The 16,224-nt window shown below is 53.6% G+C and overlaps 7 protein-coding genes across 7 annotated transcripts; 5 read left to right on the forward strand and 2 right to left on the reverse strand.

The window, feature by feature from the left end:
- The first annotated feature begins 135 nt into the window (after positions 1–135).
- On the forward strand, positions 136–3,044 carry BDZ99DRAFT_188465 (uncharacterized protein). The gene is made up of 4 exons (XM_033713118.1): positions 136–1,260; positions 1,372–1,618; positions 1,672–2,380; positions 2,428–3,044. The coding sequence occupies exons 1-4, from the start codon at positions 330–332 to the stop codon at positions 2,893–2,895; spliced, it is 2,355 nt and encodes a 784-aa protein (XP_033581948.1). The 5' UTR covers positions 136–329; the 3' UTR covers positions 2,896–3,044.
- Positions 3,045–3,550: 506 nt separating this feature from the next.
- On the reverse strand, positions 3,551–5,683 carry BDZ99DRAFT_566897 (major facilitator superfamily transporter; the record flags this gene model as incomplete). Its single annotated transcript, XM_033727632.1, has 5 exons — positions 3,551–4,789; positions 5,034–5,194; positions 5,259–5,366; positions 5,424–5,554; positions 5,612–5,683. 5 exons carry the CDS (start codon positions 5,681–5,683, stop codon positions 3,816–3,818), a joined length of 1,446 nt encoding a protein of 481 aa, XP_033581949.1. The 3' UTR covers positions 3,551–3,815.
- A 978-nt stretch (positions 5,684–6,661) lies between these two features.
- Positions 6,662–8,747, forward strand: BDZ99DRAFT_188554 (Pex24p-domain-containing protein). The gene is made up of 3 exons (XM_033713119.1): positions 6,662–6,853; positions 6,907–8,165; positions 8,221–8,747. Exons 1-3 carry the CDS (start codon positions 6,841–6,843, stop codon positions 8,644–8,646), a joined length of 1,698 nt encoding a protein of 565 aa, XP_033581950.1. The 5' UTR covers positions 6,662–6,840; the 3' UTR covers positions 8,647–8,747.
- Positions 8,748–8,796: 49 nt separating this feature from the next.
- On the forward strand, positions 8,797–9,486 carry BDZ99DRAFT_458939 (uncharacterized protein). The gene has a single exon (XM_033719042.1). The coding sequence runs from the start codon at positions 8,849–8,851 to the stop codon at positions 9,116–9,118; it is 270 nt and encodes an 89-aa protein (XP_033581951.1). The 5' UTR covers positions 8,797–8,848; the 3' UTR covers positions 9,119–9,486.
- Positions 9,487–11,182: 1,696 nt separating this feature from the next.
- On the forward strand, positions 11,183–12,372 carry BDZ99DRAFT_458940 (uncharacterized protein). Its single transcript, XM_033719043.1, has one exon. The coding sequence runs from the start codon at positions 11,231–11,233 to the stop codon at positions 12,353–12,355; it is 1,125 nt and encodes a 374-aa protein (XP_033581952.1). The 5' UTR covers positions 11,183–11,230; the 3' UTR covers positions 12,356–12,372.
- On the reverse strand, positions 12,344–13,855 carry BDZ99DRAFT_408572 (uncharacterized protein). Its single transcript, XM_033716514.1, has 7 exons — positions 13,707–13,855; positions 13,562–13,651; positions 13,300–13,442; positions 13,142–13,249; positions 12,742–13,089; positions 12,512–12,657; positions 12,344–12,446 (listed from the first exon to the last, which is right to left on the reverse strand). Exons 1-7 carry the CDS (start codon positions 13,775–13,777, stop codon positions 12,399–12,401), a joined length of 954 nt encoding a protein of 317 aa, XP_033581953.1. The 5' UTR covers positions 13,778–13,855; the 3' UTR covers positions 12,344–12,398.
- A 92-nt stretch (positions 13,856–13,947) lies between these two features.
- BDZ99DRAFT_494857 (A subunit of glutamyl-tRNA amidotransferase) lies at positions 13,948–15,681 on the forward strand. The gene is made up of 4 exons (XM_033723336.1): positions 13,948–14,114; positions 14,172–14,478; positions 14,529–14,704; positions 14,758–15,681. The coding sequence occupies exons 1-4, from the start codon at positions 13,982–13,984 to the stop codon at positions 15,591–15,593; spliced, it is 1,452 nt and encodes a 483-aa protein (XP_033581954.1). The 5' UTR covers positions 13,948–13,981; the 3' UTR covers positions 15,594–15,681.
- The last annotated feature ends 543 nt before the right edge of the window (positions 15,682–16,224 follow it).

Here is a 16,224-nt window from a genome sequence, read left to right on the forward strand (position 1 = left end):
GGCCCAACCCTGCAGATGCGTGAAGCCGTGAACGGGTCACTACCTAAGCGCCTTGCCAAGCCGGCGCACGGTCGCCGATCGGCACCCGAAGTTTTCTTCGTGGCGTCCTTGACGACTCTTCCTCTCCCACTCCACCACCGACACACTTCCGATCGCGCTCTCGTTCGTACGCGTTATCGTTCTTGTGTCACCGCTCTGCAATGGACTCTTCCTGCTAGATCACGCGCCGAGCACCGTTCTGCTGTGTCATCGCAAGTCATCGCACCAGCATTTTAGACGACGAGCTTGCCTCAAACCAACGTCTTGCGCTTCATCGCCTCTGCCCCACCATGGCTGATACTTATCGCCCGAGCGCGCGTGGCGGCAGCTCATATAAACCACGTTCCCCTAGAGCCCGCGACCGCGGCCCCCCTCGAGACGATCGCCCCCGCCAGGACTCGTCCATGTACCGCTTTGGAGATTCCAACCCGCACAGGCCGGACGACGCCTATAGCTACAGGCCTAGCGAGGGCTCGCGCGATTCCTACTATCCTCCTCGCGACAATTCCTATGGTGGTGGTTCTCGTCGCGACCAGCGTGATGACTTCACCTTCCGTTCTGGCCAAGCTCCGGCTCACAGCTACCCCATCGACAACGATACTGAGAGACCTCAGCGACGACGCAAAAACTTTAACCGCGTGAACCCTAATTGGAAAGGCCACGGTGGAAAATACAACGTGGCTCCGCATGAACGAGCGCTGTTCCAGCCTCGAGGAAGCACACCTGAACAGATGCTCGGCATGAATGAAGGACCCACCAAGTTCCTCACTGTAGGAAGCTTTTCTGCGAGCGAAGATGAGGAGCAGGAGGGCAGTGCCCAGTCAGCCTCCGAAGAGGGCGATGGTCCCACCCACAAGCGGAGCCGGACGGCTGCCAAAGAGCAGGACGACGGCAGCTCTATGCCCAAGTGGTCTAACCCCGACCCTTACACGGTTGTGCCAGGTGAAGATGTGACCAAGAGGAAGAGGAAAGACATCGTTCAGTTGATTCGAAAGTCCAAGATCTCTGCAGCCGAAGCAGCTGCACAAACTAACGCCGTTGCTGATAACGATGACTTCATTTCGCTAGATGATGCCGAGCCAGCTTCTCAGGTCATCCCAACAGGGCCCTCTAGCTTCAGCCACCGCAATCACTTTCTCTCGGTTTACCCTTCGAATGCCCCAGGATCTGCTGTCGAGCCGATCAATGCTCGATCTTTAGGCCCACCACCCTCGTTGCCGAGTAAGTTGATACCCCCACCTCCATCGTCACCTCCGCCCCCACCTCCTTCCACGCTTCCGCCACCACCTCGTCCACCTGTTGTCGGATCACTGAATCAATTCGGGTCTCAAGAGCTCAGCACTTCTCATCATGAGCAGCCCACTCTGTCGAACACTGAAACAGGATTTCAGCACCAAGAGCTTCAGAGAATACAGGGCCCGCGTTACGTACCTGCGCAAGAGCAGAGGCCTACCAAGCGCAAGTATGACCATCACAGATTTGGGGATATCACTTCAGAGTGGCAACCCACCGCACCACACGGAACGACCGCTCCTTGGACTGTCATGGATCACTCCCGCACAGAAGATATGGGTCATTGGTGAGTCGCAACGAGTCAAGTCATGAACTCTTCTAGCTAACCGAAATTGCTAGGCTCTCGAAAGAAATTCATGATTTCCACCAGTTCGTCAAACCTCATGATTTTGAGAGAACGATTCGCAATGATCTCTACCAGCGCGTCCAAGCATGCCTCGTGATATCGAGGCATCTGCCAAAAGGAACCTTGCATTGCTTTGGGTCCTACGCTGCAGGACTCTACCTCCCTACTGCTGATATGGATCTTGTGTATATCTCGGACGTCCATCTGGAAGGCGGACCACCCATGATCAACGCAAAAGCCGGCAAGCTCCTTTCCAAAATTAGGAATGAGTTGATAGATGCAGGGCTAGCGAATAACTGCGAAGTCATTCCAAAAGCCAAAGTCCCTATCATCAAATTCGTCGACCGAGAGACCGGCATCAAGGTCGACATCTCATTTGAAAAGGTTGACGGCCTCACGACTCAAGATTGTTTCGAGCAATGGAAGAGGGAATTTCCGATCATGCCTGCTCTCGTTACACTCGTCAAGCAATTCCTCGTCATGCGTGGCTTGAGCGAGGTGCGAGATGGCAATCTTGGCGGATTTTCCGTTATCTGTCTGGTTGTACACATGCTCTACCTCGTTCCAGGCATACAAAGCGAGAACATGGTCCCGGAAGAACACCTGGGTCAGCTCTTTATGGAGTTCCTAGAGTTGTATGGAAAGAAGTTCAACCTCGCAACCACAATCATATCAATGAATCCGCCCATATATCTGAAGAAGGCAAGTTGACGCAGAGTCCTGGACCTGGTAAAGCTAACATCTCCTAGGGTCTGTACAACGTTGACGGAAGACTATCAAAGCCCGATAACCTGACGATCATTGATCCTAATCAGCCCACGAACAACATTTCTGGAGGATCTAATAATGTCAAAGTGATCTTCGGTCTGTTTGCCCAGGCTCACGATAAATTGCAAAAGCGCATGGCAGAGTTGCAAAGCGAGCGTTCTAGATTTGGAAGTATTCTGGAGGTCGTTTTCGAAGGCAACTACAACATTTACCTGGATCAGCGTGCTCATTTGAAGTCGATTCACGAGGCGTATTTCACTGGAGGATCTTCAAAACAAGGACACCAGCTCCAAGGACACCAGCTTCAAGGACACCAGAATCAAGGACAGCAAAACTCAGGACACCAAACTCAAGGAAACCAGAGCAAGGGAAACCGTAATCAGGGACATTCGACCAAGAAAGGTGCTAGTCGCGGACGTCCAGGTCCACCACGCGGTCGCAATCGCTGATCCGCTCCCAATGCCCGAGATTGTATACTTATGACGAGGAGACGAGGTGAGTGCGGTCCTCTGTGTCAGGTGGAGTTGAGCAGACGATATGCTACATGACCATGTCTTCTAGGATGGCGTTTGTGCTATTATCGACCCACTAGTGGTCAGGCTGGAGCGAGTATTTTGGAGAACGGCTTTCGCGAAGGAGGCTAAACACGAAAGTGTGCATGAGTACTGGACTCTACCGCACCACTGTGCGGCCTAGTCTATGCGCTTGTCTCCCCCACGAACGGCTATAGCTTTCACGGATGTTTCTTACGAAGGAGGGCACACACGAAAGTGTATGCGAGTACTGGACTCTAATGCACTTTTGTGCGACCTAGTCCATGCGATCACCTCCTCCACGAACGGATATGGCGTTGCTTGATTAACAGACCTACCTATACCCAAAGATCCCACACCGGATACTTGTCTTCTTTTCTTTTCCCTCCACTTCAATATGTATACTAGGACTTTTTCCATGGCTTCTTTACGCCTCCTCCTCTTTTCTCCTTTCCAGGACTACCTTGACGTGCCTCCTTCGCTGCCAGAATGGCGTCGCTAGCTGACTGCATGACATTCGATTTAGGTTCTTACATTCACGAATGATGAAGCCATCTGGCTACAGACTTCTGATTGCTTAATTAAGTCTCGATCGCTATGCGATTGTGCACTCCTGCCCACTCGCTTCGGCAGTGGGCCCTTTTCTCATTGAATGCACTCGCTTTATGCGGGTCTTCAAAGAGGAAATTACCGCGGCCATACATGCTTCTTCTAAGGTCTCACCCTGACCTTCGCCGGTACTTCAGATAGGGGTGCATTCAACAAATATGAATATATCCATTACTATCGTCCTTCAACGCAGGAAACAATCACAACCGCAATCTCTCCACCACCCCTCACAACGCCCACTTAGCCCTCCCCTCGTCCCGCAAGCTCCGCCGATTCAACGCGCGATAATACGCCCACAACCCCACGCACCCCGCAGCAACAAAAAACAGCAATCCAGCATTCGTCCAGTGGCCCGTCGGATACCCCTTCTCCTTCTCATCCGCCTTATAAATCCACACCCCGGCAATCTGCCCCGGCGCGCCGAACGAGATATTCAGCGCAATAGCCAGCCCCGCAGCGCCCGTGCTGTGCAGATTCGACGACAGCCAGCCCAGCAGCGGCGGGATGCACGAGAAGGCGCCCGACGCGGCGACGATGAGGCACCCGTAGCGCTGCGTGTACGCGGGGGCGGGCAGCACGGCGGACGCGAGGAAGCCGGCGGCGCCGATGGTGGCGAAGAGGGCGGAGTGCAGGGCGCGCGCGTTGAAGTGGTCGGCGGACCAGCTGACGAGCAGCGTGACAACGTAGGCGACGGCGTAGGGGGGTACCGTCATGAGCTGGGCCTGGAGGCCTGTGTAGTTCAGGCCGGCGGTGATGGAGGGGGTGAAGAGGGAGAGGGAGCTGAAGGGGGTCGAGATGCCGAAGTAGATGGCGTAGTGCGCGTATAGGCGCCAGTCGGTGAGGGTTTGCGAGGCTTCGGCCCAGCTGGTCCTGGCGGAGCCTTTTGAGCCTTCGAGGCGGAGGCGCGAGATGGCGTTGGCGCGCTCGATGGGGGTGAGCCACTGGGCGGTTTCGGGGTAGTCGGGCAGGAAGAAGAAGACGAAGATGGAGGAGAGGCAGCTGGGGATGCCTTCGAGGATGAAGAGCCAGCGCCAGGCAGAGAGGCCGGAGGTACCGTTCATGTGGCCAACGCCGTAGGCGATTGCGCCGCCGAAGGCACCTGCGAGAGTTGCGGAGGCGAGGATGACGGCGACGCGGATAGAGCGTTCGTCGGTGCGGTACCAGAACGTGAGGTAGTAGACTAGACCAGGGAAGAGGCCGGCTGAATGGTGGTCAGCGATTTGTTCATTGCTAGGCTATAAGTCTGGCACTCGAATATACTACTACTTGAGTGTCTCTTGAATCTAGACGGCACTGTCTGAAGCAGCCCTCTTGCCAGGGATCCGGCCAAACAAGAGGTCAAATTCCACTGCATGGTAGTTGACATCGCGCCTGGATTTTGAAAAGACCCCCGGGGGCCCCTAGCAGTGGCAGACGAGTGTGCACAGTCGAGGGGTCGTTCTCACCTTCAAATACACCAAGCAGGAATCTGATTCCGGTAACAGCGCCGTAAGAATGTGCTCCACCAAGCCCCATGGTGATGGCTCCCCATGACAGCATTAAGAAAGCGATCCACTTGGAAGGGGAGAGCCTCTTCAAGAGGATGTTCGAGGGGACTTCGAAAATGCTGTCGGAGCATCGGTTAGTGATTGACTATGCTACATCTAGCAAGCTGGCACATGTGCACCTACGCATATGCGATAAGAAACACCATCAAAGCGATGGTGTATTCAAAGTCGGTCATGTTCGTTTGAGAGAGAAGGTCATCTTTGGTGGCCGCATTAAGGACTTTCGCATTTCTAACATCCATATTAATTAATTGAGTTCACATTTTAGTCATGCAGTGCTCCACGTACCCAATGTTGGAGCGATCAAGGTAGCAGAGTAGATAGATAGCGGCGCATAGTGGAACAATCCTCAAGTCTTGCTTCCAAACGAGGGCTTTCTTAACTGAAGGATCCAATTCCGTTGTAGGTCCGTCGGAGCTCTGTGGTCAATTGTGTTAGTAGACATTCAGTTTAAAGCTGTATGGCCGGTGTGCTACCTCTTTCCCGACTTCAACGTCATCTACGTATGCAGGGTCCCGAATTTTGGAGTCACCGTCAACCTCGGCCATTATTAAATGTGATTGGCAGATTGGTCTGAGGAGAGTGGTCAAAGAAGGACGTGAGAAGAGAATCACGGAGGGTGGTGAAGATGGCCGGTCTTTGATATCCCGAACTGCGGGGACGGTTCCATATTTGAAGGTTCCAGGGTGTTGATGATGTGGGGATCGAAACGGGGTCAACTGCAGGCCATAGGCCGAATCGCTTCTTCCAATATGCCGATCCTTCACCACTCTACGATTTACCTCCCATCTACATGACTCGCCAGCTTGTTTGTTAACGCTTAGCGGTCACGCTGGGCGGGAAAATAAGTGGCGGTCTACAGGTACGCACTCTCCAGGCTTGTCTGTCACTGCTTGAGGTCCTTTAGTACATTGTAAAACATCAATTTTGGCAATCTGAATAGCTCCCTGGGCCACCTCAAATGGTATCTGACTGGCGGTTTACATAGTATTTTCAACGGAGACTGGCGTGTTCGATGTGTCACTTTTTTTCCCGCCTAGCGTGGCGGTCTTCTTCATGCTTTCTCTCAAAACTAGCATCCCAGGTGCTCCGGAATGTGACCGGATCCACTTCAGGGCCCTCCAAGTGTTGAGCTTGAGACGGTCTTCTTCCCGATTGCACATCGCGGCGGAATTCCCAATCAGTGTCGTCGAGGACTAGAACGTGAATCGAGCTTTGAAGATTTCAAGTTGAAGCCACAGGCATACCGCGAGTGAGATCTGAAGATGAACTACCACGAGATAGTGGAGGCCACGCTGTCGTTGGCAATTCAAGTATTGCATAGAGGCTGAATCCTGTGTGTTCTGACATCGAGCCGAAGTCTTACTGGCACCTGGTATATACTAAGGGGTTGGAATGTTTTGTTTCAATCAGTGACCAGTCTGAAGTGAAAATAGTGTTGGTGGCGTCCTCTCAAGCTTTAGCACGTGACCAGCCTTTCACATGGGACCTCGATGGCCGCCTTGCGCTGAACCTCGCGGGGGCCTATCATGACGCCGACGCAGCCAACGCCTCAGTGTTTCCTCCATCGCTCGCCTTTGAAAAGCACACACATGCTCAGACGAGTATCTACTACCTTTCCAACCAAGATCCCTATCTCTCCGCGGCTGCGCCTCTTCGCCTCTCACGGCAGGCGCTGGCGATGACGCAGTAAATCGCAGACTGCATGGCAGCAATTGGCAAGAAGACCGGGAGCAGCGCGCGCAGAGCTCAGTCCGCTAACACCTTGCAGAGACTCCCTGGATAGACCATATGTCCACTCCATCCCACCCAGTCGACGATGGAGGTGCCTCTCGGCAGCCAAACGGGGACCCCAATCCGCCTACCTTCGCTGCCTTCGCGCCCACGACTCTAGGACAATCCACGCCTCACTCAAAGCTCCGGTCTACCATTTTGGTGCACCAAAAGTCGCCGCTGCTCGTCGCAACCCCTCCACAAATCACCCGCGTGTTGGCCTATTCGCATCCTTTCCTCGTTCCTCTCAACAAAGTCGTGGGCCTCCTCACGTGGACAACAGGGGATCCATGGGAGAGTTTCCTGCTCGTCGCAGCATTTTGGGCCATCACTATATACGGGGATGCTGTCATACGCTGGACAGGACCCTTAGTGGTGGTATTCGGCCTCATCTTCGGGATGTATACGCGGCGGTATTCCCCGTTGTCATCGACCGGCTGGATGGGCGAGAAAGGGCAAAAGGGACATAAACGGGCCGAGTCAGAAGGGAGTACGCGGCACCACAAGAGCCTAGACGAGATCGTGGATACCCTAAAGCTATTCACGTCGCGGTGTAACATACTCCTGGACCCAATGTTGGGCTTGACCGACTTCCTCTCCACGCAGAGAACCGCCACCTCGGCAAGCACGAGACCCGCCCTCACGACCCTGTTCATCCGAATATCATTCGTCACGCCCGTTTGGATCATCCTAACCTTGCCACCGCTGTATATTATCACCACCAAGAGAGTCATTGTTACCTTTGGTACATTAGTCCTCAGTTGGCATTCGAGACCCGCAAGAGTCTCACGAACGATACTATGGCGGTCAAAAACCGTTAGGAGAGTTTGCACAACAATCACTGGCCTCGATTTCGGGGAACCGGCGCCGAAAAATAGCGACGGGGCTCCTTCGTTGCCTAAACGAACGAAGACGGCACAAGAGATCGCGGCATCTCTAGTTGCAAAACGACGACCAGACTCCCCTGGGATTCGATTCACTTTCACGCTATTCGAGAACCAACGGAGATGGCTTGGCATTGGATGGACCGCTTCTATGCTCGCTTACGAACGGGCCTCTTGGACGGATGAGCACCTCAATCCGGCCCCAGCTAAGGACTCCTTCGACCTACCTGATGTCGAAGGAGGGCATGCGCGATGGCGCTGGGTGGAAGGCAGTGAATGGCGAATTGAAGGGTACAACGACGACTCGAGTGACAATGAGAGCAAAAGAGCTGCCAAGGAGGAAGCGGCTGGATGGATTTACTATGATAATAAAGTGAGGCGACCAATCCAAGCCCAGCAATGCCCCAAAATGCTAACACATGCGTCAGTGGCGAGACGGACGGCGGGGCCTAGACGGCTGGGGTCGATACACGCGACGCAGGAAGTGGTGCCGAGACGCAGAACTGGTAGAGGTCACCCCATCCACTGAGATAACCCCCTCGCCAACGCCCAAGGTCAACCCAGCTGGAGACGTAGCTCTTTCAGACGTCGAATCAAGCCAACTGAGCGAGCCATCACTCGCCGACGGTAGGGACATCGAGACGGCAAGCAGCACATCCCGCAAACGACGTTGGTTCAAAAAGAGCCATGACGATGGAAGATTTCCCGGGAAACCTCCTAGCGATAAGAGCTCGACGATGGCGAGCTCGAGCAGCCTGGAGCTGAACGAGGACGAAGACGTGCACTCGCCGCTGAACCAGGATCGAGAGAACGAATGGGGGCTGAACGATGACATCCGAATGACTCTAGGGTAGCTCTAGGACATGTCGTGGGCGTACGGGTTGGTGTGTTGCATGCTGCGAGCGTTCATTTGACGCACTCATACTCGAAAGCTGCTGTATCACCACTGTTGGCGGAAACTTTCGGCCGGCGGTCCTTTTCCCGTGTTGCATGTGTAGGAGACGTTGGGAAGCGGATGGATACTCGACATAAGGAATAGCTACTATAATCTAGCTAATGTATGAACTAGCGCGTCTATCCGTCACTAGCTGTCTCCCTGGTAGGCCCAATTTTTCTCCCTATCCTCCTCCTACCTGTTCCCGTGAAGCAGATCGAACAAGAAAGCCCCGTCCCCCTCCTTTCGCAGGACCCCCTATTCTACTTCAGCTGCAGCGCCTGTACGCGTCCCTCAGCAAGCCCAGCCAGCGTATGGGATCCAGTGCCGGCTCCGCATCCGGCACGACGAATGCTGTGGCGTTGGTGCTGCTTGCTTGTGCTTCGTGTTGAGTCGCGCTTGGCGGGTTGCACAGAACCCCACCGCGCGGCCTGCAAAACCGCGGCTGCGGGAAGGGTTGTCGAGCAGACACGACACATTGGTTCGGGCGCGGTGGGTTGGTGGGCTTCCGGCGTGGTGCTTGCATATGTTCCAAGAGCGTTGTGTTGCGTGAGGTGAGGGGTTTGTGCGGTTTGTTAGGGAGGATGTGACGTAGCGAGGATGTGACGTATAAAGGGGTGGGTTCCCCGCTTCTTTGGGTGAGGTATAAGCTATTGAGAACTTCAATTCATCATCGAATATTCGTCAATTGCAAGTCTATTTTAAAAGTCTTACGCAAAGGGAAAGAGAACGTAAAGAGTACTGCAATCATGTCTCCCTGGTAAGACGACCTGACCCCTGGCGGGAAGGGCTGTTGGCTGATCGGGCTGTGTAGTGACTGCTCCACCTGCGCTTGCAACGGCGACTGCAATACTTGCAGCTGCAGCACTTGCGGCGTAAGTCTCGACGCTGCCGTCCGGCTTCTATGGAAATTGCCACTGACAATAGGTTGATAGCATTGAGCCGACAGTACGTTCTTCAGTCACAGAAGAGAGAGTGGCGAGGGTTGGAGGGATGGGCGTCATGGGCGCTTGTTGGCAACGGGTTGGATAGTCGACTCCACGGAGCCTGTACGGTCGTTGATCCATGCGGAGGGAGTTTCGGTTTTGTTCAGATAAACGGCCGCCTTGAGGAAAGAAATACTAGTGGTTGGCTCATTCTCGTCGCTTGCGGTAGTGAGCGTGAAGCTGCTGATTTGTGCGTGATTGTAAGAGGAGCTGTATGCCGTGAAGAGGGGACTAATGCTGTAGGTTGAGTATTATTGGGGTTCATGTCACATCACAGCACGTGCCGAGCAGAGGTGGGAAGTCGGGCTTGGTCAAGTGAATTTTATTGAGCCAAATCTGGTTTGTAGGCGCCGTTGAGTGTATGAGGACCTCCTACTTGTGTGCTAGCATCGAAGACATGTTTTTTCGTCTGGGTATATTGAAAGCGGCACGCTCGAGTCGTGCAATGAGTGAGGCCGAGGTCGAAAGAGAGAGGAACATGACCCGTCGAGTTGTCATTTTCAGAGGCGGGCCGAAAGACGGCTTCTGCTACGCAAAGAGAGCTACAGAGAGTGGAGGTTGGCATATGGTGGAGGCGCTTATTTCTATACAGGATATCAGTGGCTGAAAGGTGGCATTATCAGATCGAGAGGCTTACGCCGCAGGTGCAGCTAGAGCCGCACGCGCACTTGTCGCCGCAGGAGCATTCGTGGTCCGACATGTTTGCGAGTGGTGGAAAGAGGAGTTGGTGGAGTGTGTGCGTTTGGTGTTCGTAGATGTGGTAAAGAGAATGTGTTCACTGTTGCTTGTTGTTCGAGACAGACTGAGGCGGGGTCCCTCTGTCTTTATATTGCCCCTCCAACGCACAGACCGCGCGAGATGGACTGAGTGTGCGGCGGCTGGGGCTTGAGGGTCCACTTCTTTTGCCACTCGTCCCTCGAACCCTTGGAAAACCCATCGCTTGGCTTTCTCGAAACAGGGCCATGCGACTCCTTCGGGCTTCGACGCGACTATCCCAGCCCAATCAGCCCGTCAACGTTATGCTTGTGATGCTGAGCACGTTCTTGGTACGTCCCGTGTCGCGGGGCTACGGACGGCCTGGCCGCCATACTGAGGAGTGACTGGTTGCGGGCTTTGTGCGGGTGGAGCCCTAAGGTCATTCGGAACGTTGGAGGCTGGGACTGCGCTGTTTATGCTATCGTCTTACTGCTTGCGGCACCTCGTTGTGGGCGAAGTGGTGTGGAGCACATTGAGAGGTTTGTTTGCTCCTACCAACTCCAGCACTCGGTGCCTTCGATGTCTTTGGAGAAGGTAGATATCTCGAGGACCAAGGGACCCTTGGACCCTCCTTGCGGGCCGCTGCATGGCGTTCCAACTCTGGCTCAAGCTCAACCTCAATCGTCAATAAATGCGGGGTAGATAACGCCTGATAAAACACCATGAAGTCAGTCTCATGGGATCTGTGTGACGCTAGACTATCGCCTCTCCAATCAAGATCAGCCCCGCGAGCATCCCACACTCCCTGTTCCACTACGAAGTATGTCCAATATCGCAAAGACGAGCATTACGTCTTCCTGCAGCTGCGGCCTCTCCACCTTCTCCTTTTCTATACCAAACGAACTACTTCCCCTACCTACTTATCTCTGTCACTGCAACACCTCTCGCCGCATCTCTGGCGCCTTGTGCACCACCTACGTCGATATTCCTCTCAAACCGGGCGACCCTAAGCCTGACCTAGACTCATTAACCGCATACGCGTCTTCCGATATCCTAACGCGCTACTTCTGCCCGACGTGTGGCACGCACTTATACCTCAAATACAACTCCGACGGCCACCTTTCCGTCTCAACCGGTAGTCTTGACCGAACCGATGGCGTGGTTGAGTTCAAAGGGCATATGTGGATCTCAGACACCAATGACGGCGGCGCGAGTGACCTCATTCCCTCAATCAACGAGACCCCCCTGAAACGCTGGGCCTCGGAGGCCCTCACAAGTCCCGAACTTGCTCGCGGATGGAAACACACAACTCCTAATCCAAACAAACCCACATTCCCGCCTCCTCCAGCCGAAAAGCTCCACGCCCACTGCCACTGCAACGGCGTCTCTTTCTACATCTCCCGCCCTGACACCCTCTCCCACGTCGCTACGTCCCCCTTTCCGGACCTCCTCGTCCCCTATCACTCATCCACATCGCCCGCTAATCCTACCAATACCCCGTGGTGGCTGCCCACGCCGACGCAGTATCTAGCCGGCACATGTGCGTGCACCTCCTGCCGCCGCAGCTCTGGCTTCGAGATCACGTGGTGGGCGTTTGTCCCAGCCGCTAACATTTCGCTGTCTGACAGTAGCCCATTTGAGCGGTACTTCGGCACGCAGACGGCTTATCGCAGTGCGAACCATTGTGTGCGCACGTTCTGTAGGGTCTGCGGAAGTACGGTGTTTTGGGATGGGGACGAGAGGCCGACTATTGTGGATATAGCGGTGGGATTGCTGGATGCACCGGAGGGGGCGAGGGCAGAGGAGTGGGTTAGGTGGTGCGATAAGAGAGTTAGCTTTGCGGAGTTGGGCCGGGCTGGGGGGTTCGTGAAAGGTTTGGAGGAGGGGCTGAAGAGGTATGGGGATGAGAGAGATGAGAAAGAGGGTACTGTAGATATAACTACATGATAATCGAAGATGGTTCATTGATGGATAGATATTGTGCAATTAATTAGAATATTGCTAGTATGTTTGGTGGGGAAGCCACCCCTCCAGGTACCTATATTATGTCAGTCAAGGCTCGCAGTCATCTTACAGGTGGATGAATGAGTGGAGAAAGCTCACATTACAGACTTCACTCGTGACAAAGAAAGTATATCGCCCAGTCTTCTGACAATGCTCAGCCAATGCCTCCAAGTCAAACATTTCGCCGATCGGACAGCCCCATCCTGCAAGTAGGACCTCATGGAGCAAGAAATGGGTTTGTGATGCTGATGAGCCCAATATGTTAGCCATATTCTACAGGAGCCACCAATATGAGCAACAGAGGCCCAGAGCACAAAAGGAACACTCACGCCAACACTCAAAACTAGGCTGATCCCCTGCCACCGCCGCAAAATTCTCCCAAATCCATTCGAGCACCTCCTCGCTCTGTTCCACCCCCGAGAAGGTCGGCGGCACTATCTTCGCCAAGCTCTGCAGCTCTACGCGCCGCTTCGCGTCGTGCGCGACCATGTACCCTGAACGGATAATCAAGATGTCGCCGAACTTGAACGAGACACGTTGAGCTTCGGCGACGGCTTTGAGATGTGCGAGAGGAATCGTGCCGGCTTGGAAGGGCTCGTAGGGGATGTTGTTTGCGGTGCGCCAGGCATGGTAGTCGAGGAGGACGCCGCGGCCTACGATGCCATGTTCGGACCAGGCTATCGGCGTAAAAGATGAAAGATCAGGGAACGCTAGGGGTGGTGGACCCACCGTGGATGCCGTTGATATTTGAGGCTGAATGCTCGTGGATGTCAGACATGGTGACGCCATTGTAAAATTCGGCTTCCTTTTGGTACGCGAAGTGTCGGAGGCCGTCCCCTGGGGGCCAGTTTAGAGGGTTGACTGAGTGGGTTAGGGGGTAGACTGACATTGGCTGCTGCTTTGGGTGTTGAAAGACCATGTGTCGTCGTTCACGGTTCTTGGGGGCTTTGCGTAGACGTGTTTGTGGAAGGTTTGGCGGCCGAAGAAAGGGATGTCTTTCTGGGCGTCTAAGGGCCAGTTGAGGGAGATTCTTTGCAAGTTCTGCTTAGATTCGAAATGTAACGACTGTAAATAGAGGAAAGAAAACCAAGTGGACATGAATGGACTCGTAGCTAGGAATGGTTTATCACGGAGTAGAACACGACCTACCTCTTCCCTGTCTTTATTTCCTTAGCTGCCTCGAGCACCACCTCATCTGTAAGTCGATTCAGAAAGCCTAATTGATCATCTTTACCATATCTATAGCAATCAGTTTGGATGTACAAAGGTGGTCTATGACGAGAAGAAGACATACAGCCCCCAAGCTGACCTGAAGGGGTCGTCTTTGTTCAGGGGGAGCTCGGAGTATTTTGGGAGTTTATTCATCTTCAAATAGGCTATTGAGGTACGTTCTATGATCTATGCAGTTGTTCAGGGACATTTGTATCCAAGGTTGACTCGACATCATGGGTTGAAGTGGGGTGGACTTGGGAACGCGGCGGGCACGCGATTCGGTTGGACCAAGAATTTCCGACCAAGAATTTCCACCCTTCTCTCTCGATCACACTCCAATGCGCTCCTTGCGCACCTATGTCTCTCTTGCGAGGAGCAGAAAGATGTGTAGCTGCCATTGCTAGAACGAAGCACCTCAATGCCTTCATCAGCTTGCCTGAGGAGTCTGCGCTTTTGCGACAGGTCCAAGACGCAGAGACAAATGGTAGGGGTAAGTGGACTCATTGCTTGATATGACTTCGAGAACAGCATTGTTGACGTATCCCAGGACCACTCAATGGCAAACTTATAGCCATCAAGGACAATATCTGTACCTCCGACCTTCCTACCACCGCCGCTTCCAGTATCCTCAAATCCTTCACGAGTCCCTACGATGCGACTGTCATTAAGCAACTCCGCGCTGCCGGCGGCCTTATTGCCGGCAAGACGAACATGGATGAATTTGGAATGGGATCACACTCTACTCGGTCCTTCTTCGGAGAAGTAGCCCAAGGAACAAGAAATAACAAACGCGTATCTGCGGGCGGAAGCTCTGGAGGAAGCGCTGTAGCGGTTGCAAGCAATAATGCTTGGGCGTATGTGACGCTTCGCCCCAATAGCTAAAACACCAGCTCACGTAGAGTAGGGCTCTGGGTACAGATACAGGCGGCAGTGTGAGGCTACCCGCAGCATATACCGGGACAATAGGCTTCAAGCCTTCGTACGGCCTCATTTCGCGTTGGGGTGTAATTGCATATGCCAACTCTCTGGATACAGTTGGGGTTTTTGCCAGAAGCTCACAGGATGCTGGGACTGTTTTTAGTGGGTCTATCTAGTCAATCAGCGTTGATAGTACACTGCTAATATATGACTAGACGCATTGAATGCCCACGATCCCAAAGACCCCACGAGTCTCCCTGCCTCCACTCGATCTCGCATTTCTTCCGTGGTGTCTAAAGCTTCCCGGAAACGCCCTCTCCGAATCGGAGTGCCCATCGAGTACAACATAGCAGAGTTAAACCCCGAGGTGCGAGCTGTGTGGATGCAGACGCTTCGAATGTTTGCCAACAAAGGGCATACAATCCACCCGGTGTCACTTCCAACCACCTGTCACGCGCTCTCCGCCTATTATGTGCTCGCTCCCGCGGAAGCCTCCTCTAACCTTGCGAAGTACGATGGTGTCCGATATGGCAGCCGAGCGCCTGGATCTGATGCTTCATCAGAAACGAAGAGCGTTCTGTTTGCAAAGTCCCGCGGCGAAGGCTTCGGGGATGAAGTCAAGAGGAGAATTCTTCTTGGCGCCTACACGTTGAGCGCAGAGGCCATTGACAACTACTTCATACAAGCACAGAAGGTACGAAGATTGGTCCAACACGATTTCGATCGTGTGTTCGCTCTTCCCAACCCGCTCTTGGATGAACAGCCGGCCAATGGAGAGAACAACCAAGTTGACATTCTTGTTTGTCCTACTGCGCCCACGCTCCCGCCTACCCTGAAATCGCTGGAGGGTCAATCGCCCGTTGACGCATACATGAACGATGTCTTCACCGTGCCAGCAAGTCTCGCAGGACTTCCAGCCGTGAGCATTCCGGTGGGGTACGTGGTTGATGGTGCTGCGGCGACGGTGGGAATTCAAGTAATTGGGCAATATGGAGACGACCAGCTCGTACTTGACTTTGCGTCACAATATGAGAGACTTAAACTGTACTAAATATGTAGATCATTGTGAATACTATTGTAAATAGCGGACGGCCACCACCTTTTTGAATTGTGGAATTTATTGCACAAGTTTTAGATCGTGATTTAACGCACTCCTTCCTCTTAAGACATCATCAATAGAGCTTCGAATTAGTCGGCTCAGCTCGAAGTTGAACACTTTCCACGAATGTGTTTACGCGTTGTCCCAATTGAGCGTAGTTCGCCCTCCAACCTTCACCTGCAACATCTCCGTTCGGCGCCATCTCTTTCAAAGCTCCCCAAATCTGAACGATCTTCTAGAAACCGCCCAAAAGTCTGCCTCATGTCCCACAACAGAAGCGGCTCAAACTCCAGACCCGATCTCCAACAACCCTCCCGGCGGCTACCATTTCAGCGCCGCAAATGATTCGCTGCGCACCCTCGTACTACCCAGCCGCCCCGATACATTGGTTCTCGCGATGGAAATAGGAACAATTGATCTGGCGCTGCTGTGCCTCTTTTCCCTCAGGCTTTTTATCTAATAGACAGTCCGCCCCAGACATGGCTGCAGCACCGACGCTGGCGAACTGTCGTTCTCTTCTTCGCCAGCAGTTATCCTCTCGTTCTTTTCCACGTATTCGTCCATAAAAGCTGCAATGGGTAAT

The sequence above is a fragment of the Mytilinidion resinicola genome (genome assembly GCF_010093595.1).
Source record: "Mytilinidion resinicola strain CBS 304.34 unplaced genomic scaffold BDZ99scaffold_3, whole genome shotgun sequence".
In the NCBI taxonomy this organism is placed as follows: Eukaryota; Fungi; Ascomycota; class Dothideomycetes; order Mytilinidiales; family Mytilinidiaceae; genus Mytilinidion; species Mytilinidion resinicola.